The sequence below is a fragment of the Danio rerio genome, chromosome 4 (assembly GCF_049306965.1).
Source record: "Danio rerio strain Tuebingen ecotype United States chromosome 4, GRCz12tu, whole genome shotgun sequence".
Classification (NCBI taxonomy): domain Eukaryota; kingdom Metazoa; phylum Chordata; class Actinopteri; order Cypriniformes; family Danionidae; genus Danio; species Danio rerio.
Genome location: NC_133179.1, coordinates 72,074,718 through 72,091,937, shown reverse-complemented (window position 1 = coordinate 72,091,937; position 17,220 = coordinate 72,074,718). Strand labels below are relative to the sequence as shown.

Sequence of the window (17,220 nt, the reverse complement as noted above, 5' to 3'; positions counted from 1 at the left end):
AAATATTGCGGTGTGAAAAAGTGTTTCCCCCTTACTGATTTCTTTTTTTTTTTTTTTGGGCATGTTTGTCACATTTTAATCAAACAAAATTAAATATTAGTCAAAGATCACATCGTGCGGTTTTGAAATGAAGGTTTTTATTATTAAGGTAAAACAAAACACAAAACTTCATAGCCTTGTGTGAAAAAGTGTTTGCCTCTAAACCTAATAACTCAATCAAGCATTTTTGATAACTTTCTATGAGTCTGTTTCAGTAATCTGCAGAAATTTTGGCCCGTCTTTTTAGCAGAGCTGTTCTAACTCAGCCGCATTGGAGCGTTTTCCAGCATAAATTGCCTTTATTTAAGGTCATGCCTCAGCATCTCAATCGGATTCAGGTCAGGACAGTAACCAGGCCACTCCAAAGTCTTCATTTAGTTTTTCTACAGCCATTGAGAAGTGGACTTGGTGGTGTGCTTTGGATCATTGTCCTGCTGCAGAACCCTAGTTCACTTCAGCTTGAGGTCACTAACAGATGGCCGGACGTTCTCCTTCAGGATGTTTAATGGCTTTAGCTGCATCCCAAATGGCACACTATACACTATGCACTCATGCACTATGTACTTATGCACTTACACACTCAACAGGATAGTATATGTATGTAGTGTCGTCCCAAATGGCACGCTAATGTTTTTTTACTAAGCGGAAATTCAAACCGTTTCCCTGATGATGTTTGACGGTCGCCAAATCGTGAAATAAACGACCGAATTATCAGATAATACCTGCCGTGAGTGTAATCGCATTCACCATCAGGAGGCGCTATAATCACTCTCGTTGGAGAACTTTGCTTTCACCATCCAAAATAAATAAAGTTATCCAACATGTGCGCCCGATAGCTCCGCCCCTTCCGCTACGTAAGCAAACCTGCGTTCGTTGAGTGCGTGAAGTGTCCATCATTACACACTTCATTTTAGCGGCTGAATGAGTGCATCATCCGGGTAATTAAAGTGCACTTATTATTTTTAGAGTTTTCAGTGTGAACACACTACTTACACTATTCATACTACAAAATGGCGTAGAAAAGTGCATAATAGGGATGTAACGGTATTGTAAATACCGTCATACCGCAATATTAATTTTTTTCGATATTACCGTAGTCGCATGACTCGGTAAAACTATAGGTCTTCTGAGAAAATTTGCTCAGGCAAATGAAGCGAACGGGAGGTAGCGGAAACTACAATTCCCATCAGCCCAGGCTTGGCCATAATCCATTGCGGTCTGTTGTCGATACAGATACAGTAATGCGGAAATGGATTGTGCTGCTAGAAGCGGGGATGAAAAGAGCTGGAAAACCCTAAAGCGGGTGTTGTCGCCGCGCGCGTACTGAATAGTGGTGTTGTCGCGCGAGTTCTTATCAGCTGAGTTGTCGCGCGCATACTGAATAGCGGTGTTGTCGCGCGCGTACTGTAAAGCGGGGACGGAGGGTATGTCGCGTCGAGGGGGCACTTTTGATCATTTTGGAAGGGAACTTTCTATCCATGACTAAAAAGGGCATGTGCACTGCACAGGTTGAGCCCTGTGTGTGCCCGTGCCTGCAAGTTGGGGAATACGACTAATAATCAGTCATGGGGACTGCAGAAACACAGCACACTGTTCAGATTGATGCAGACATGAGATCTCTATCTCACTCATGGTTTGTCCTCTCAAGTGGGGGAAAGACAATGCACAACGTTACCCACTGCTGTCAACCTGGGCCAAGTCATATCTCTCTTGTCCCAGAAACCTCAGTCCCAAATGAGAGGGGTTTTTTTTTCTGTTGCAGGGGACATTGTAAATACCAAGAGATACCAGCTTTTACCAGATTATAGTTATATGATAATTTTCCTTTAAACCCATCTCTATCTAAGTGAGTGAGTGATTAAATGTTGAATGTGATGAGTTTTCAACAATACTAAATTGAAACTTTATTTTTTACATGGTTTAATATTTTTTTGTCATTAAAATTGAAGTTCCTGTTTCAAAGCTTACAGATAGATGGCTAATTTGTATGTCATTGACACTTTTGGCACTTTTTTGGAGTATTTTCATAAGTTTTGTTTTTTCCTGTAAATGATTCAATGATACCGTACCGTGACATTCATACCGAGGTATTACCGTACCGTGAAATTCTGATACCGTTACATCCCTAGTGCATAAGTATGCGATTTGGGACGCAGCTTATATTTTATCACAGCATGTCTTCCGGGTGCCGAAGCAGCAAAACAGCTCCAGGTCATCACAAAACCACATTTTACCATTAGTTTTATGTTCTTCTTCTGAAATGCATTGTTACTTTTACGCCACACATGAGTTCAACTTTTGTCTCGTCAGTCCACAGAGTATTTTCCCAAAAGTCTTACGCTGTGTTCACACCAGACGCTGAACGCACGTCAAGCGCGAGTGATTTACATGTTAAGTCAATGCAAACGCGCGAATAGACATCCTGCGGCACGATACGTGCGAATGGCGCGGTGCAAATAGCGCGATACACGAGAGTGGCGCGGGGCAAATTGAGCGTTTAACGAGCGTTTCGCGCGAATCTCTCGAGTTCGAAAATCTGAACTTCAGCGTACATTCGCGCCGCGTCAACCAATCAGAAGCTTGCTCTTGTGGGGGCGTGATTGTGACGTAGAACCTGTTGATGGTGTCCCGGGGGAAATCCTCCAGTCGACACCGACAACAAGTCATCAAACTAGGCTTGAAGCACCAGAAGCACCGCTGAAAGCCTCCGTCATCCAGGTTCAGTTTCTGGAGGAGTTTATGAGCTCACAGAGCTGCTGCACCTCTGAAAGGATGTAGTGGACTCAGACACGACCCTAAACGTATCGACGCTGTTTTTCAGTCTTCATAAAGCACATTAACACTGTTATTTTCTTCATTAAATCCATGTTAGACATTAAGCAATGAAGCTAGAGTCACCCGGCAGACAGAAGCCCTGCCCATCACGCAAATCCACGTCTGTTCTGAAGTTAATTTGACGCGCGAATGAAGTGGATTTTAAGCGCGAATGAAGCGAGTAAACTCAAATGTTCACGCGACTATTTACGCGCGAATATCGCGATTTATCCGCGCGTTCCGCGTCTGGTGTGAACACAGCATTAGAGATCTTCAAGACGTTTTCTAGAAGATCTGAGACCAGCCTTATGTCCTCTCTGCTGAGCAGTGGTTTTCGGATCTCTGCCATGAAAACCTAGTCTTTTTCTTATGGTGGAGTCATGAACACTCACCCTTAACTGAGGCCTGCAGTTGTTTGCATGTTGTCTTTCGTGACCTCTTGTATGAGATTTCACTGTGCTCTTGGGGTAATTTTAGTCAGCTTTCTAGTTCTGGAAAGGTTCTCCACTGTTCCATGTTTTGTCATTTGTAGATAATGGCACTCACTGTGGTTCACCGCAGTCGCAAAGCTTTACAAATGACTTCAGAACGTTATATATCAATTATTTTCTTAGTCATTTATTTTTGAAACGCGTCGTATCTATGTGTGACATCTAGCTTTTTGAGGATCCTTTGGTCTACTTCACTCTATCAGGCAAGATTTCTTGATTGCGCACAGGTGTGGCAGTAATCAGGCCCGGGTGTCACTAGAGAAACTGAACTCGGGTGTGTTTTTAACAAGGGGAAGCAAAGACTTTACACATGGATATGTAGTTTTGGATTTTGTTTTCACTTAATAATAAATACCTTAATAAAAACTGCGTCATGTGTTTACTTGTGTTATAGTTAATTAATATTTAAATTAGTTTGATAAACTGTAACATTAAGGTGTGAAAACCAATAAGGGGGGCAAAGACTTTTTCACAGCACTGTATATAAACAGTGACATCTTTGTCGCGTGTGGAGTTTGCATCCCTGCTAATATTTACTAAAATCAAATTTTAAAATATGCTTCCCCCTAGTCAAACCGCTGCCTCTGTCGCCGCTGGATCCCCAGTCGTCTGCGGTGGTCGGTGCGGCTGCCGAGCATCAGTCTTTAGAGCTGAGGCTCCGGGACGTGGAGGAGCACAACAATGCACTGCGGCGAGAGATTAGCAGGACTCCCAGGGTCCCGACCCACAGCAGCCATCCGAGCAGCAGTCGCCACGGCAACCAGTTGCACACCCACTCCACAGAAGAGGGTACAGGTGACAGTGAGGCTAAAAAAGGAGCTGCCGCCGGCAACAGCTCGGACTGTGTGCCTCAGCCTGTGGTGAAGAAATGCGAGGTCAGTTTAGACGAATCGCGACCTCACACTTTACATGAACACAATCGATCAACTCTGACCTTGACTAGTCCTACAATTTGTGTAATGGTGCTGTATTTAAGCTTTTGACTCCTCCAAAGCCTTAAAAACCGTAATATGTTTGAGTTATTTAGGAAACATTCTCATTTATCTGATTAACATCGCTAAAGTCAGATATTCTGCTTTGAAAATGTGTGTTCACTGTCTTTGTTTTGACCTCTATAACCAGCCCACTGCCAGTTTACTCCCTTATATTTCAGCACCTCGGGTTGCCTTGGTGGAAGAAATGCGTATTTAATTGCAGTCTTGAAGAGCGGGGCCTGTATATCTTGCATCAGTGTGTCTTCAAACTGTTCTGAACCTTTGTCTCTTCACATTACAGACCATTCATATTGCCATCGTGTGCGCGGGCTACAACGCAAGCAGGGACGTCGTCACTTTGGTCAAGTCGGTTCTTTTTCACAGGTAAATTTCGCACCTCACAGCATAAAATCCACTTTCACTTAGGCCAGTGGTTCTCAAAGTGGGGGTCGGGACCCCCCGAGGGGTCGCGGGGCAATGAAGGGGGGTCGCCTGGTGATTTCCAAAAATCGATTTATTTTTATTAAACCATAAGAATTAACATATTTTATCCATAACTATACTGAAAATAAAAATAGTAGTTTATTGTTACTATATACTATATAGTTACTATAGTAGCTTATAGTTACTAGTTCTATTGGATTGCGCCCCCTGGGGTAATTACAGTATATTAAAGGCAGCAATAGCGTCAGATGCATTTTGATTTTATAACATCTGGTTATACCAGGGGTCAGCAACCCGTGGCTCTAGAGCCGCATGCGGCTCTTTAGCGCTGCCCTTGTGGCTCCTTGAAGTTTTTTCAAAAATGTTCAAAAAGATGGGGAAGGTTAGTATATATTTTTGTTTTAATATGATTTCTATAGGAGGACAAACATTTTTAACGTTTTCAAATGCTGTAAAAGTGTGTAGAATGAATATTTAATTTCAACATTTCTGTCAACGAAGATTTGCCTCATAGCCTGCGACACAGGTTTCTATCAGCAGGGCAGGATGCCGGGCAGGTGGCTGTTGTAAACAAACCGGGAGATAATAAAGCATGGAAAACCGTTCACAGACATGAAGGAGTCATTCATCAACATATTAGAACACCTATTTGCAGACTTCAAAAACCAAAGCAAGATAATTCAAAAAATTAAAGATATACCTCTCTCCGCTAAGACAGTGAAGGAAAGGGCTGTTAAAATGGCAGGTAACATCACCGATCAGCAAACCAAGGACATTAATTCAGTGCCAGCATACTCAATTGCCTGTGATCTGACCGATATTCAATGCGCTTTTATGCAGGTATGTGAACTCTGATGGGCCGCAAGAAGAAATGATCAAATTAATACCACTGAAAGACCAGAGGCTGTGCTGAAGTGTTTAAATGACAACGAAATCAACACCAACCACCTGATTTCAGTGGCTATTTAATCATGAAGGCTCATTATCTATTTGTAGCCAACTTAGTCATTTTTATAGTAGGCTAAAATAGCTACTATAGATACATACAGCATGTGTTTCCTTCATTATAAGGCTTATATAAGGCTTTACATTTTTTGCGGCTCCAAACATATTTGTTTTTTGTTTTTTTTTGGGTCCAATATGGCTCTTTCAACCCCTGGGTTATACTTTCAACCCCTGGGTTATACCCCCGACCCCTGGGTTATACTTTCTAGCACATTTAAAGCGCTGACACGAATTTAATTGGCGTGTCTGCGTCATTGCATGCAAGGTTTCTGTATTTATAACCACCTCAGAGGATATTGGGGGTCGCGAGTCACCGGCATTGTTATTTTGGGGGTCGCGGGCTGAAAAGTTTTGGGAACCCCTGACTTAGGCCACGTTTACACTGTCCGGTCTTGACAGCCAATTCCGATTTGTTGCCTATATCGGATTTTCCTGCCTGTCCTTTTACACCAGAGGTGTTCAAACTCGGTCCCGGAGGATCCGGTGTCCTGCTTAGGTTAGCTCCAACAACCTAGTATACCTAGTGTGACAATACAGAAGCTTTCTGTACTGCCCCTATTTTGTGTTTACTTCCTTTGTCACTGACTTTTAGAATGAGTTCATCCCCATTGGATGCTACAACTAATTACGATGATGTAAGGTCTTTTTTTTTTCTTCGGAGAGAGAGTTCTGACCTCCAGCGTGGGAGTGGTGTTTGCGTCACCAAGTTGCGTTGCGGGTGTGACTCTGCCTGGGTCTGAGGAAGCTGAGAAAGAGATGAGGCGATGCTCAAGTTTTCACTGACTTGTCCTTTATAGCCAGCGTAATACCAAGTTTCCTGGTAGCTGCTGACGAGTGCCAGTCTTACGTTATCTTCGTGTTGCAAAGTTACCGGTGTCGATGTGTTAGGACAACTCCGAAAACGGCTGCCTGTTCGTCACTTCTGTCCGTTCTGCCAAGTCAGTGAACTGCTGATGTGTAACCTCCTGACACGACCACTGCAAGTCGCTTGGGTCAGTTTCACTCATACACTTACATGCATACATTCTCCACCCAACCTCCCTTTATTTTCATTTAATTAGATATTTGAGAAAATTGAAAAGTTTTGTTCATTTATTTCTTGGTGTATTTGTTGTTTTTTTGAGGGGAATCTTGTTTTGGGTTACATAAATTGATTATAGGATATTGACTATATAAATATTTATTTTTTGGTAGTGTTGTTACTTGTAGTTGTATTTTAAAATAAATAAATTTAAATTAGTTCATTAAATCTTTCTAAGTGGAATCCGATTTTCTTGTTCTTATTTCGTTTGGTTCTATGTTACTGTATTTAATGGAGGGTCTTGTATAAGTTTTGTTTTCGCTATCCGGGGTAATTAAATATACAGTTCGATTTATTTTTGTCAAGGTCTAAAACCTAAAAGACCCGGGTTCGAATCAACCAGAGAAATTATTAGTTTCATTTTGTGTGTGTGTGTGTGTGTGTATGTGTGTGTGTGAGACCACCGTTACACTAGAAAGAGCTTGATTAGCTGGATCAGGTGTGTTTAATTGGGGTCGGAGCTAAAAGATGCAGGACACCGACCCTCCAGGACCGAGTTTGGACACCCCTGGTTTACACGTTCTTTTAATTGTAACCCATATCAGATTCATACACTTGCCAGGGTTCAACGCTAAGGATTTTTTTCTACTGGTCCGATCGAATGGTTCAGATTTTTAATTGTCACTGGCCCATCGAGGGAAAAAAAAAACACACAAGTTATTAGTTATTTTTGAGCCACATATTTTAAATAATGTGTCAAAAATAGCGTCTGTGGGTCTAGAATTTTTCATTTTCTTTTCTGCTTAGTTTCTTTATCAATCTGGGGTCACCACAGCGGAATGAACCGCCAACTTTATCCAGCAAATGTTTTACGCAGCGGATGCCCTTCCAGCTGCAACCCATTAGTTGGAAACATCCACACACTCTCACTCACTCTCATACACCATGGATCATTTAGCTCACCCAATTCACCTACGCCACATGTCTTTGGACTTGTAGGGGACACCGGAGCACCCGGAGGAAACCCACGGCAACACGGATTACAATGTTTAAAAAAATGTATAGATGTAGAATGAGTAAAATTCAGAGTTATGCAAACAAAAGGAGCAGTGTGGAAAATGTGGAGGTATTTTATTGCAGTTCGAAATAATTTAACAAAAGGTGGCTGACTGGCAAATTGTGCAAAAAAAAAAAAAAGTTTTTTTAATTATAATAATCACTATAAATAATTGTTTTCATTGTGTTCTTATGTTAATGTCTGCTTTCAAGATGTTAGAAACAGACATTTTATTTTAGCCTCATAATTTGATGTTGCCGCCATGTTGCCGTCTCTTCGCCGTACTGGTTGTTACCAGGTTACGGAAAAAAATAGCATGCTAAAAACATCAAATCAGATAAGAGCATTTGAAAAGCAATATGGGGCCCTATCATACACCCGGCGCAATGTGGCGCAAGGCGCGGCGCAATAGTCTTTTGGTTGTTTCAGCTTGGCGCAAGAGTCGTTTTGAGGCGTTGCGCTACGCTGTTTAAATAGCAAATGCATTAGCGCTCATTTGTGCGCCCATAGGCGTTCTGCTCTAAAAAGGAAGGCGTTCTGAGGCGGACCGCTGGTGCGTTGCTATTTTGAGAAACTATAATAGATTTTTCATTAGACCAAAACAAACCCGGTCTAAACTCCAGTGCAGAGTTGCGCCTCGCTTACACACTGCTTAATACACACAAAAGAGCAATAGGCAAATATCTTTACATATGAAAAAATTTAAATATTAAGGATATATATAGTATATTATAAGAATAGATATAGGATATAAATATAAAGGATTAAAATATTACAAAACATATTATTTTCTAGCCGACATAAATATGAAAAATCACTGCTTTTATGTCTTCTTCATCTCGGGAGGCTTTTTCAGTTCATTCATAACAATTTGCTTTTGTATAATGTTATTATTATTAGCAGTATTATTTATTATATCCATATTTATATTTGTTTTATTAAAAACAAGCTTAGATTTGTCCACCTGTCAGGTTTTAGACCATATGGGGCACAGCATGTGTTTTAGGATATAACTCAGGTTTTTGAGCACACTTTGTTATTGTTGTTCATTTATTCGTTTGCTGGAAATTAGAACTGAATTTAGAAATAGTTTTGAAACGAATATTTGTGCTTAACAAACAAAATTATTTATAGACTAATTGATGTCTGTGTGTAAAGGTTTTCCTATCCAAGAGCGAATGTGAAAGTAGATCCATTATCTCTCATTCTCACGCAGTAGATGCTCTGTTTACAGTTTTCTGTTTAATAACTGTCAACTGTTTGCTTGTGAAATGCTCAGATTTTCCACTTAGACTTACTTTGCGTCCTGTAAATAGCGAATGTGCTCTTGGCGTGACGCAGCTGACTCTTAAAGGTAATGGGAGATGAGACTCTAATTGGTTTATTTTCAAAACACACCTATAACTCATTAAGAAAATAAACTCAACCCTTTTAGACCATGTGCCACGGCGCAAAGCGTATTTTCCCGTCCGTAAATTAGCAAAAACGACATGCCCTGAAAGCGTTTGCGCCCTGTGTTTTGCGCTCTGCGCATGGGCCGTCAAAATAGAGCCCTTAAAGTACAAGCTTAAAATGCACAGAATTGACAAATAGTCGCAGGCAAATTGAACTTTATTGACAAGGTGGCACTGTCCTGATCGGGCCAGTAATCATCCTGTCTACTGTCCCAAGCGTCTCTCACACTGGCCCTGGGCCATAGGGCAGTCCTTATTGTTGAGCCCTGCTTGCCATACAATTTACGTTGTCACGCATGCATAAAGGCGGGTTCTAGCATCTGAGGCGCACTAGCCACGTAATAAGAATAAAGTAAATTCACTTAAGGAAGGAAAATATGTTTAAAGCTGGAGGTCCTTTAATCTAGTTAAGTGTTTTTACCCTTTTTATTTTTGTTTTGTTTTGTGATTCAATTGTAAAAAATATTTTTATTTTATTTAATTGTCGAGTAATAATAATATTAATAATAATAATAATAATACTTAATAGTTTTACTGAATAAATGAGGTTGTATTTTTACATTTAAACTGATCATTTTAATATTTTGATAAATTTCTTTAATTTTCTTGTCTATGTTTTTTCCCCTCTCTTATTATTATTATTATTGTTATTATTATTATTATCATCATTAAATGCTCTATATGCTGTTTTAGTTATTTTAATACAAGTTAAACATTTGAATAAGAAATAAAATAATAACAATAGAATAAAAATAACGTAATAATTTGTTTTTCTTTTTGTGTGTGTGTAAATTACGCAGACACTCAATACTTAATGACATCAAATGTTAAGCTAAGTGCGTTTACACTATGTACTTTTAATTTAAAGTTTGCAATATGTTTGGCGAAAAAACAACCCGTTTTAATGATCGAGTTTTTGCTGCAATTACAAGGTTTTGACCAGCAGGTGTCTCTCGCTTGTGGTCTTTCGAAAAAGTTTTACGTAGCATTCGGTTCAATTGTTTCGAAGCTATAAAAGCTTAGTTTCCCCTATCACTACCTCTTTTTGTAGACGTGCAAACAGGAAGTGCGTGATCAGATCTTATCACTCGACTGTACATTAATTTTAATTAAATTTACATTCATAATTAAATGTTAACTATATTTTCATTTAGAAGTGGGATTAAATTGATTTACACAATGACGTGCATTAAATGACTATTGACTTTTATCACATGCAGTCTAACGACTTTATCTGCTGTTAAGGTTTTGCTTCGGTGCTAGTAATACATTCATATTTAGTCATTTCTACATTTAATGCTGGTCCAAATCAAAGCAACTTCGTGTGAAGAATGCCGTATTTGTATTTAATAAGAAGTAATAATAAGTTGGGTAAACGTTGTTATTTATGCGTGAACGGTAATAAATGTTCGTGCACTTACTTGTGTTTCAGACGAAACCCATTGCACTTCCATATCATCACCGATTCCATCGCCCGGAAGATCCTCGCAGACCTCTTCCACACCTGGATGGTGCCAGCCGTTCATGTTAACTTCTATGATGCTGATGAGCTGAAGGTAAGGAATAACAAAGACTATAGAATACACAAGACGTGTCACTGGTATAGTTGTGAATGGTGGGGGGAAGTGAAACAGTCAATATGGCCGCTCTAGCAAAGAAAGTCCCGCCTTCAAGTAAAAGAGCCAACCATCGATCTCTATAGATTGATGATTCTCCGGGGGAGGGGCTCAGTCCATACACGTGTTTTCACGACAGTTTCTGCAGCTTCATTGTTATGAACACTATGCCCTGCTGAAAAAAACAGCTAAAACCAGCCTAAGCTGGTTGGCTTGTCTTAGCTGGTTTTAGCTGGGCTCGCAGCCTGGCCAGGCTGGTCAAGCTAGTCTCTCAATCTGACTAGGATGGTTTTAGCTGGTCTCCCAGCCTGGTCAAGCTGGTTTTAGCTGGTTTCCCAACCTGGCCAGACCGGTCAAGCTGGGATGTCAGTCTGACCAGGCTGGTTTTAGCTGGTCTCTCAGCCTGGTCAAGCTGGTTTTCGCTGGTCTCCCAGCCTGACCAGGCTGGTCAAGCTGGTTTTAGCTGGTCTCCCATCCTGGTCAAGCTGGTCTCTCAATCTGACCAGGCTGGTTTTAACTGGTCTCTCAGCCTGGTCAAGCTGGTTTTTGCTGGTCTCCCAGCCTGGCCAGGCTGGTTTAAGCTGGTCTCTCAGCCTGGCCAGGCTAGTTTTAGCTGGTATCCCAGCATGGTCAAGTTGGTTTTAGCTGGTCTCCCAGCCTGACCAGCTAGGACCACCCCACCTGACCAGCTAAGAGCAGCCTGACCAGCTAAAACCAGTTAAGACCAGCCAGCTAGGACCAGCTTGACAAGCCAAAACCAGCCTGATCAACTAAGACCAGCTAAAAAGTGACCAAAACCTCTCTAAAACCAGCCTGACTCACTAAAACCAGCTAAGACCAACCTGACCAACTAAAAAGTGCCCAAAACCCCTCTAAAACCAGCTAAGACCAGCTAAAACCAGCTTAGACCAACCTGATCAACTAAGACCAGCTAAAAAGTGGCTAAAACCCCTTTAAAACCAGCCTGGCCAGCTAAAACTAGTTACGACCAGCTAAGGCTAACCTGATCAACTAAGACCAGCTAAAAAGTGGCCAAAACCTCTCTAAAACCAGACTGACCAGCTAAGACTAGCTAGACCAGGTCAAACCAGCTAAGACCAACCTGACCGACTAAGACCAGCTAAAAAGTTGCCAAAACCCCTCTAAAACCAGCCTGACCAGCTAAAACCAGCTTGACCAACTAAAACTAGCTAAGACCAGCTTGACCAGTTAAAACCAGCTAAGACCAACCTGACCAATTAAGACCAGCTAAAAAGTGGCCAAAACCCCTCTAAAACCAGACTGACAAACCAGCCATGACCAGCCTGGGAAACAAGCTAAAACCAGCTTGGGTGACCAGCTAAAACCAGCCTGACCAGCTTAGGCTGGTTTAAGCTGTTTTTTTCTGTAGGGTGGGGTCTCCAAACAATCAGGAATCTCATCGAAGTATATCTTCATACAGCCTAAAATCTCTACTTTTAAATGGACCAACTCTACTTGAAAAGAAATGTTCTCTGGTTTTGTAACCTGTTTTAAATGAACGTGAGGTGCAGTCGGTCCCATCCGACCTCATTAACTCCCGCCTCCGCCACTGACACACAAATCACATGACGGAAACCGCTTGAAGGTCCACTAACCTATAAATAAAGAGCTGCTTATTTATCACGGTTCGCCACAGTGGAATGAACTGCCAATTACTCTGGCATCTGTTTTATGTGGCGTATGCTGATTCGAACATTTAGATACAACATTTTTTATTTCATTGGTGCTTTTTAAATATAACATTTAATCGTTAGCTTAGCAAACAGTTCGGGAGGATGCGCTGTTTCCCCATTTAAAGAGATAGGAGCTGCGCTTACATGCACGAGGGGGGTTTTAAAGGTGCCCCCCCCCCCCCCCTTCCCCCAGTGAAATGACTTGCCTAAAAAGGGACTTAAGTAATAATGATTCGCTAACTGCTATAAATTGTTAAAAGTAAGCATTACGATTGCTAATTTTATCAAGCTAGCTACACGTTAATTGTTAGCATTATCCTAGCTACATGTTAATCAAGTCAGCATCATCATGCTAGCTACCTCACAGGTGTCAAACTCAGTTGCCGGAGGGCCTAATTGAGGAACTGAGTCTTTCAGGCTTGTTTGAATTCTACAGGTAAGTGTGTTGAAGTGTGACACCCCTGAGCTACATGGTAATCATTTTAGCATCATGCTAGCTACATGTTAATAATGAAAACTCTAACGTGCTGATTTAGGAGGCAGCACACCAGGTCATTAAGGCATCAATGCGAATCCAAATCCTGCTTCACGTCCCGTCAGAGGAGGGCTAATAATTTGGTCGCCTCTAGATTGCCGCCTCTTTCTGATCATGTGCTTCGTTTGGCTTTCGTTTTGGTTTCTCACGTGCTGTCCGTCAGTCTGAGGTGTCTTGGATTCCCAACAAGCATTATTCCGGCATCCACGGCCTGATGAAGCTGGTGCTGACCAAGACGCTGCCCTCAGACCTGGAGAAGGTCATCGTCCTGGACACCGACATCACATTCGCCACGGACATAGCCGAGCTGTGGGTCGTCTTCCACAAGTTTAAAGGTACTTCTCAATTAGCATCCACCTCAAATCTGTAGGATAGTCCACCCAAAGCTGAGCGTTCGCTCGCCGTTTAGGCACTCAAGTGGATCGTTTCTTCGCCTGAATTGACTATGAAAGTCAACGGTTACTGATTTCAAGCTTTCCTTAGTGCATCCTCTTTTGCGTTTAACTGAAGGAATTATACACTAATCTGGCCACTTTATTAGGTACACTTACTAGCACCGGGTTGGACAACCCCTTTAGCCTTCATAACTGCCTTAATCCTATATAGTACAAGTGGAATTATAGATGCGCATATAATAAAGTGGAATATTGAGCTATTTTGAACGTTGTGTGTTTTTTTTGTAAAATTCGGCTCACCTAAGCTCACTGAACCTGCATCACGGACAGTGTTTGTGTGTTTCAGGCCAGCAGGTTCTTGGTTTGGTGGAGAATCAGAGCGACTGGTATCTGGGTAACCTGTGGAAGAACCATCGGCCGTGGCCAGCTCTGGGCAGAGGCTTTAACACGGGTACGTCAGCCGGGTTTCTGGATTCATCTAAAGGAGAACAAACATAATTATTAAATAATCAGAACACCATGGACAACTTCTTCATAAATAATTCAGTTAAATTGTAAAAAGGAAGAACTCGTCCTGGATTTTCGTGGGTTTGTGCTGAAATGGTGTCCACACGTGTGTGTTGAAGGTGTGATTCTGCTGTTGTTGGATCGTTTGAGGAAGCTGAAATGGGAACAGATGTGGCGGCTGACGGCAGAGAGAGAGCTCATGAGCATGCTGTCTACGTCACTCGCTGACCAGGTGAACACTGAGCCTCTTATTTCGGTATGTTGATGTACTTCCCACTGAAGCTGCAACTTGCTGCTGTATGAGAGGAGAGATGGAGAGAGAGAGATCCGAATCAGTACTAAACGAATGTAAGATTGCATCGTTTTAAATATTTCAGGGTGCTTATGTATCGAAATGTCGATATTTTTGACAACACTAACAAAATAGCTTTATAAATGTAAATGTTTGTTTACGTTATTAAAATCGTGGTTTAGAACCATGGTCCACACATATTAGAAAGTTTAAAGGCACAGTATGTAGTTTACGCCACTAGAGGGGGTATATTCACAACAAACAAAGGCGCAGTTTGATGTTTTTGCCACTAGAGGGGGTATATTCACAACAAACAAAGACACAGTTTGATGTTTTCAGCACTAGAGGGGGTATATTCACAACAAACAAAGGCGCAGTTTGATGTTTTTGCTACTAGAGGGCATTTAATCACAACAAACAAAGGTGCAGTTTGATGTTTTCGCCACTAGAGGGCATTTATTCACAACAAACAAAGGTGCAGTTTGACGTTTTCAGCACTAGAGGGGGTATATTCACAACAAACAAAGGCGCAGTTTGATGTTTTGAGCACTAGAGGGGGTATATTCACAACAAACAAAGGCGCAGTTTGATGTTTTCCGCACTAGAGGGCGTATATTCACAACAAACAAAGGCGCAGTTTGATGTTTTCCGCACTAGAGGGGGTATATTCACAACAAACAAAGGTGCAGTTTGATGTTTTCGCCACTTTATGGGGTATGTTCACAACAAACAAAGGCGTAGTTTGATGTTTTTGCCACTAGAGGGCGTATATTCACAACAATTAAAGGTGTAGTTTGATGTTTTGAGCACTAGAGGGGGTATATTCACAACAAACAAAGGCGCAGTTTGATGTTTTCCGCACTAGAGGGCGTATATTCACAAAAAACAAAGGCGCAGTTTGATGTTTTCCGCACTAGAGGGGGTATATTCACAACGAACAAAGGTGCAGTTTGATGTTTTCGCCACTTTATGGGGTATGTTCACAACAAACAAAGGTGTAGTTTGATGTTTTTGCCACTAGAGGGCGTATATTCACAACAATTAAAGGTGTAGTTTGATGTTTTGAGCACTAGAGGGGGTATATTCACAACAAACAAAGGTGCAGTTTGATGTTTTCAGCACTAGAGGGGGTATATTCACAACAAACAAAGGCGCAGTTTGATGTTTTCCGCACTAGAGGGGGTATATTCACAACAAACAAAGGTGTAGTTTGATGTTTTCGCCACTTTATGGGGTATGTTCACAACAAACAAAGGCGTAGTTTGATGTTTTTGCCACTAGAGGCCGTATATTCACAACAAACAAAGGTGTAGTTTGATGTTTTCAGCACTAGAGGGGGTATATTCACAACAAACAAAGGTGCAGTTTGATGTTTTCGCCACTTTATGGGGTATGTTCACAACAAACAAAGGCGTAGTTTGATGTTTTTGCCACTAGAGGCCGTATATTCACAACAAACAAAGGTGTAGTTTGATGTTTTCGGCACTAGAGGGCGTATATTCACAACAAACAAAGGTGTAGTTTGATGTTTTCGGCACTAGAGGGCGTATATTCACAACAAACAAAGGTGCAGTTTGACGTTTTCAGCACTAGAGGGGGTATATTCACAACAAACAAAGGCGCAGTTTGATGTTTTCCGCACTAGAGGGCGTATATTCACAACAAACAAAGGCGCAGTTTGATGTTTTCCGCACTAGAGGGCGTATATTCACAACAAACAAAGGCGTAGTTTGATGTTTTTGCCACTAGATGGCGTATATTCACAACAATTAAAGGTGTAGTTTGATGTTTTGAGCAGTAGAGGGGGTATATTCACAACAAACAAAGGTGTAGTTTGATGTTTTTAGCACTAGAGGGCGTATATTCACAACAAAGGCATAGTTTGATGTTTTTGGCACTAGAGGGCGTATATTCACAACAAACAAAGGTGTAGTTTGATGTTTTTAGCACTAGAGGGCGTATATTCACAACAAAGGCATAGTTTGATGTTTTCGCCACTAGAGGGCGTATATTTACAACAAACAAAGGCGTAGTTTGATGTTTTCGCCACTAGAGGGCATTTATTCACAACAAACAAAGGCGTGGTTTGATATTTTTGCCACTAGAGGGCGTATATTCACAACAAACAAAGGTGTAGTTTGATGTTTTTAGCACTAGAGGGCGTATATTCACAACAAACAAAGGTGTAGTTTGATGTTTTTAGCACTAGAGGGCGTATATTCACAACAAACAAAGGTGTAGTTTGATGTTTTTAGCACTAGAGGGCGTATATTCACAACAAAGGCATAGTTTGTTTTCGCCACTAGAGGGCGTATATTCACAACAAACAAAGGTGTAGTTTGATGTTTTTAGCACTAGAGGGCGTATATTCACAACAAACAAAGGTGTAGTTTGATGATTTTAGCACTACAGGGCGTATATTCACAACAAAGGCATAGTTTGTTTTCGCCACTAGAGGGCGTATATTCACAACAAACAAAGGCGCAGTTTGATGTTTCGCCACTAGAGGGGGTATATTCACAATAAACAGAGGTGTAGCTTGATGTTTTCGCCACTAGAGGGAGCGTATATTCACAAACAAAGGCGTAGTTTGATGTTTTCACCACTAGAGGGCATATATTTACAACAAATGAAAGCATAGTTTGATGATAACATGACTGAGTGTGGAATCATGGGAGTTGTGGTCTTCATCACAGGCCAGTATCTGGGTTTACAGCTGGTAAACTGATGACCTTCACGGCCAATCAAAGTCATTTTTGTTGAGCATGCGAACACAATGGCCAATCAACGGTGCTTCAGAACGCATTTAAATGTTGAAATTGACGTTTTTAATCATTCCAGTACTGAAATTGTGGCGTATTGTGGTGTAATATACACTATAG

The 17,220-nt window shown here is 41.3% G+C and overlaps 1 protein-coding gene across 7 annotated transcripts in view; it reads left to right on the top strand.

The window, feature by feature from the left end:
- Positions 1 to 17,220, top strand: part of large1 (LARGE xylosyl- and glucuronyltransferase 1) — a 51,879-nt gene that overhangs the window by 14,978 nt on the left and 19,681 nt on the right. For all 7 annotated transcript variants that reach the window (XR_012401511.1, XR_012401513.1, XR_012401514.1 and 4 more), the window contains 6 exon segments: positions 3,915 to 4,219; positions 4,620 to 4,702; positions 10,732 to 10,855; positions 13,308 to 13,479; positions 13,886 to 13,990; positions 14,166 to 14,278. Coding sequence is in view for 2 of the 7 variants with exons in the window: in XM_005168584.6 (XP_005168641.1) it covers positions 3,915 to 4,219; positions 4,620 to 4,702; positions 10,732 to 10,855; positions 13,308 to 13,479; positions 13,886 to 13,990; positions 14,166 to 14,278 (902 nt within the window). In the remaining 5 variants the exon portion in view is untranslated.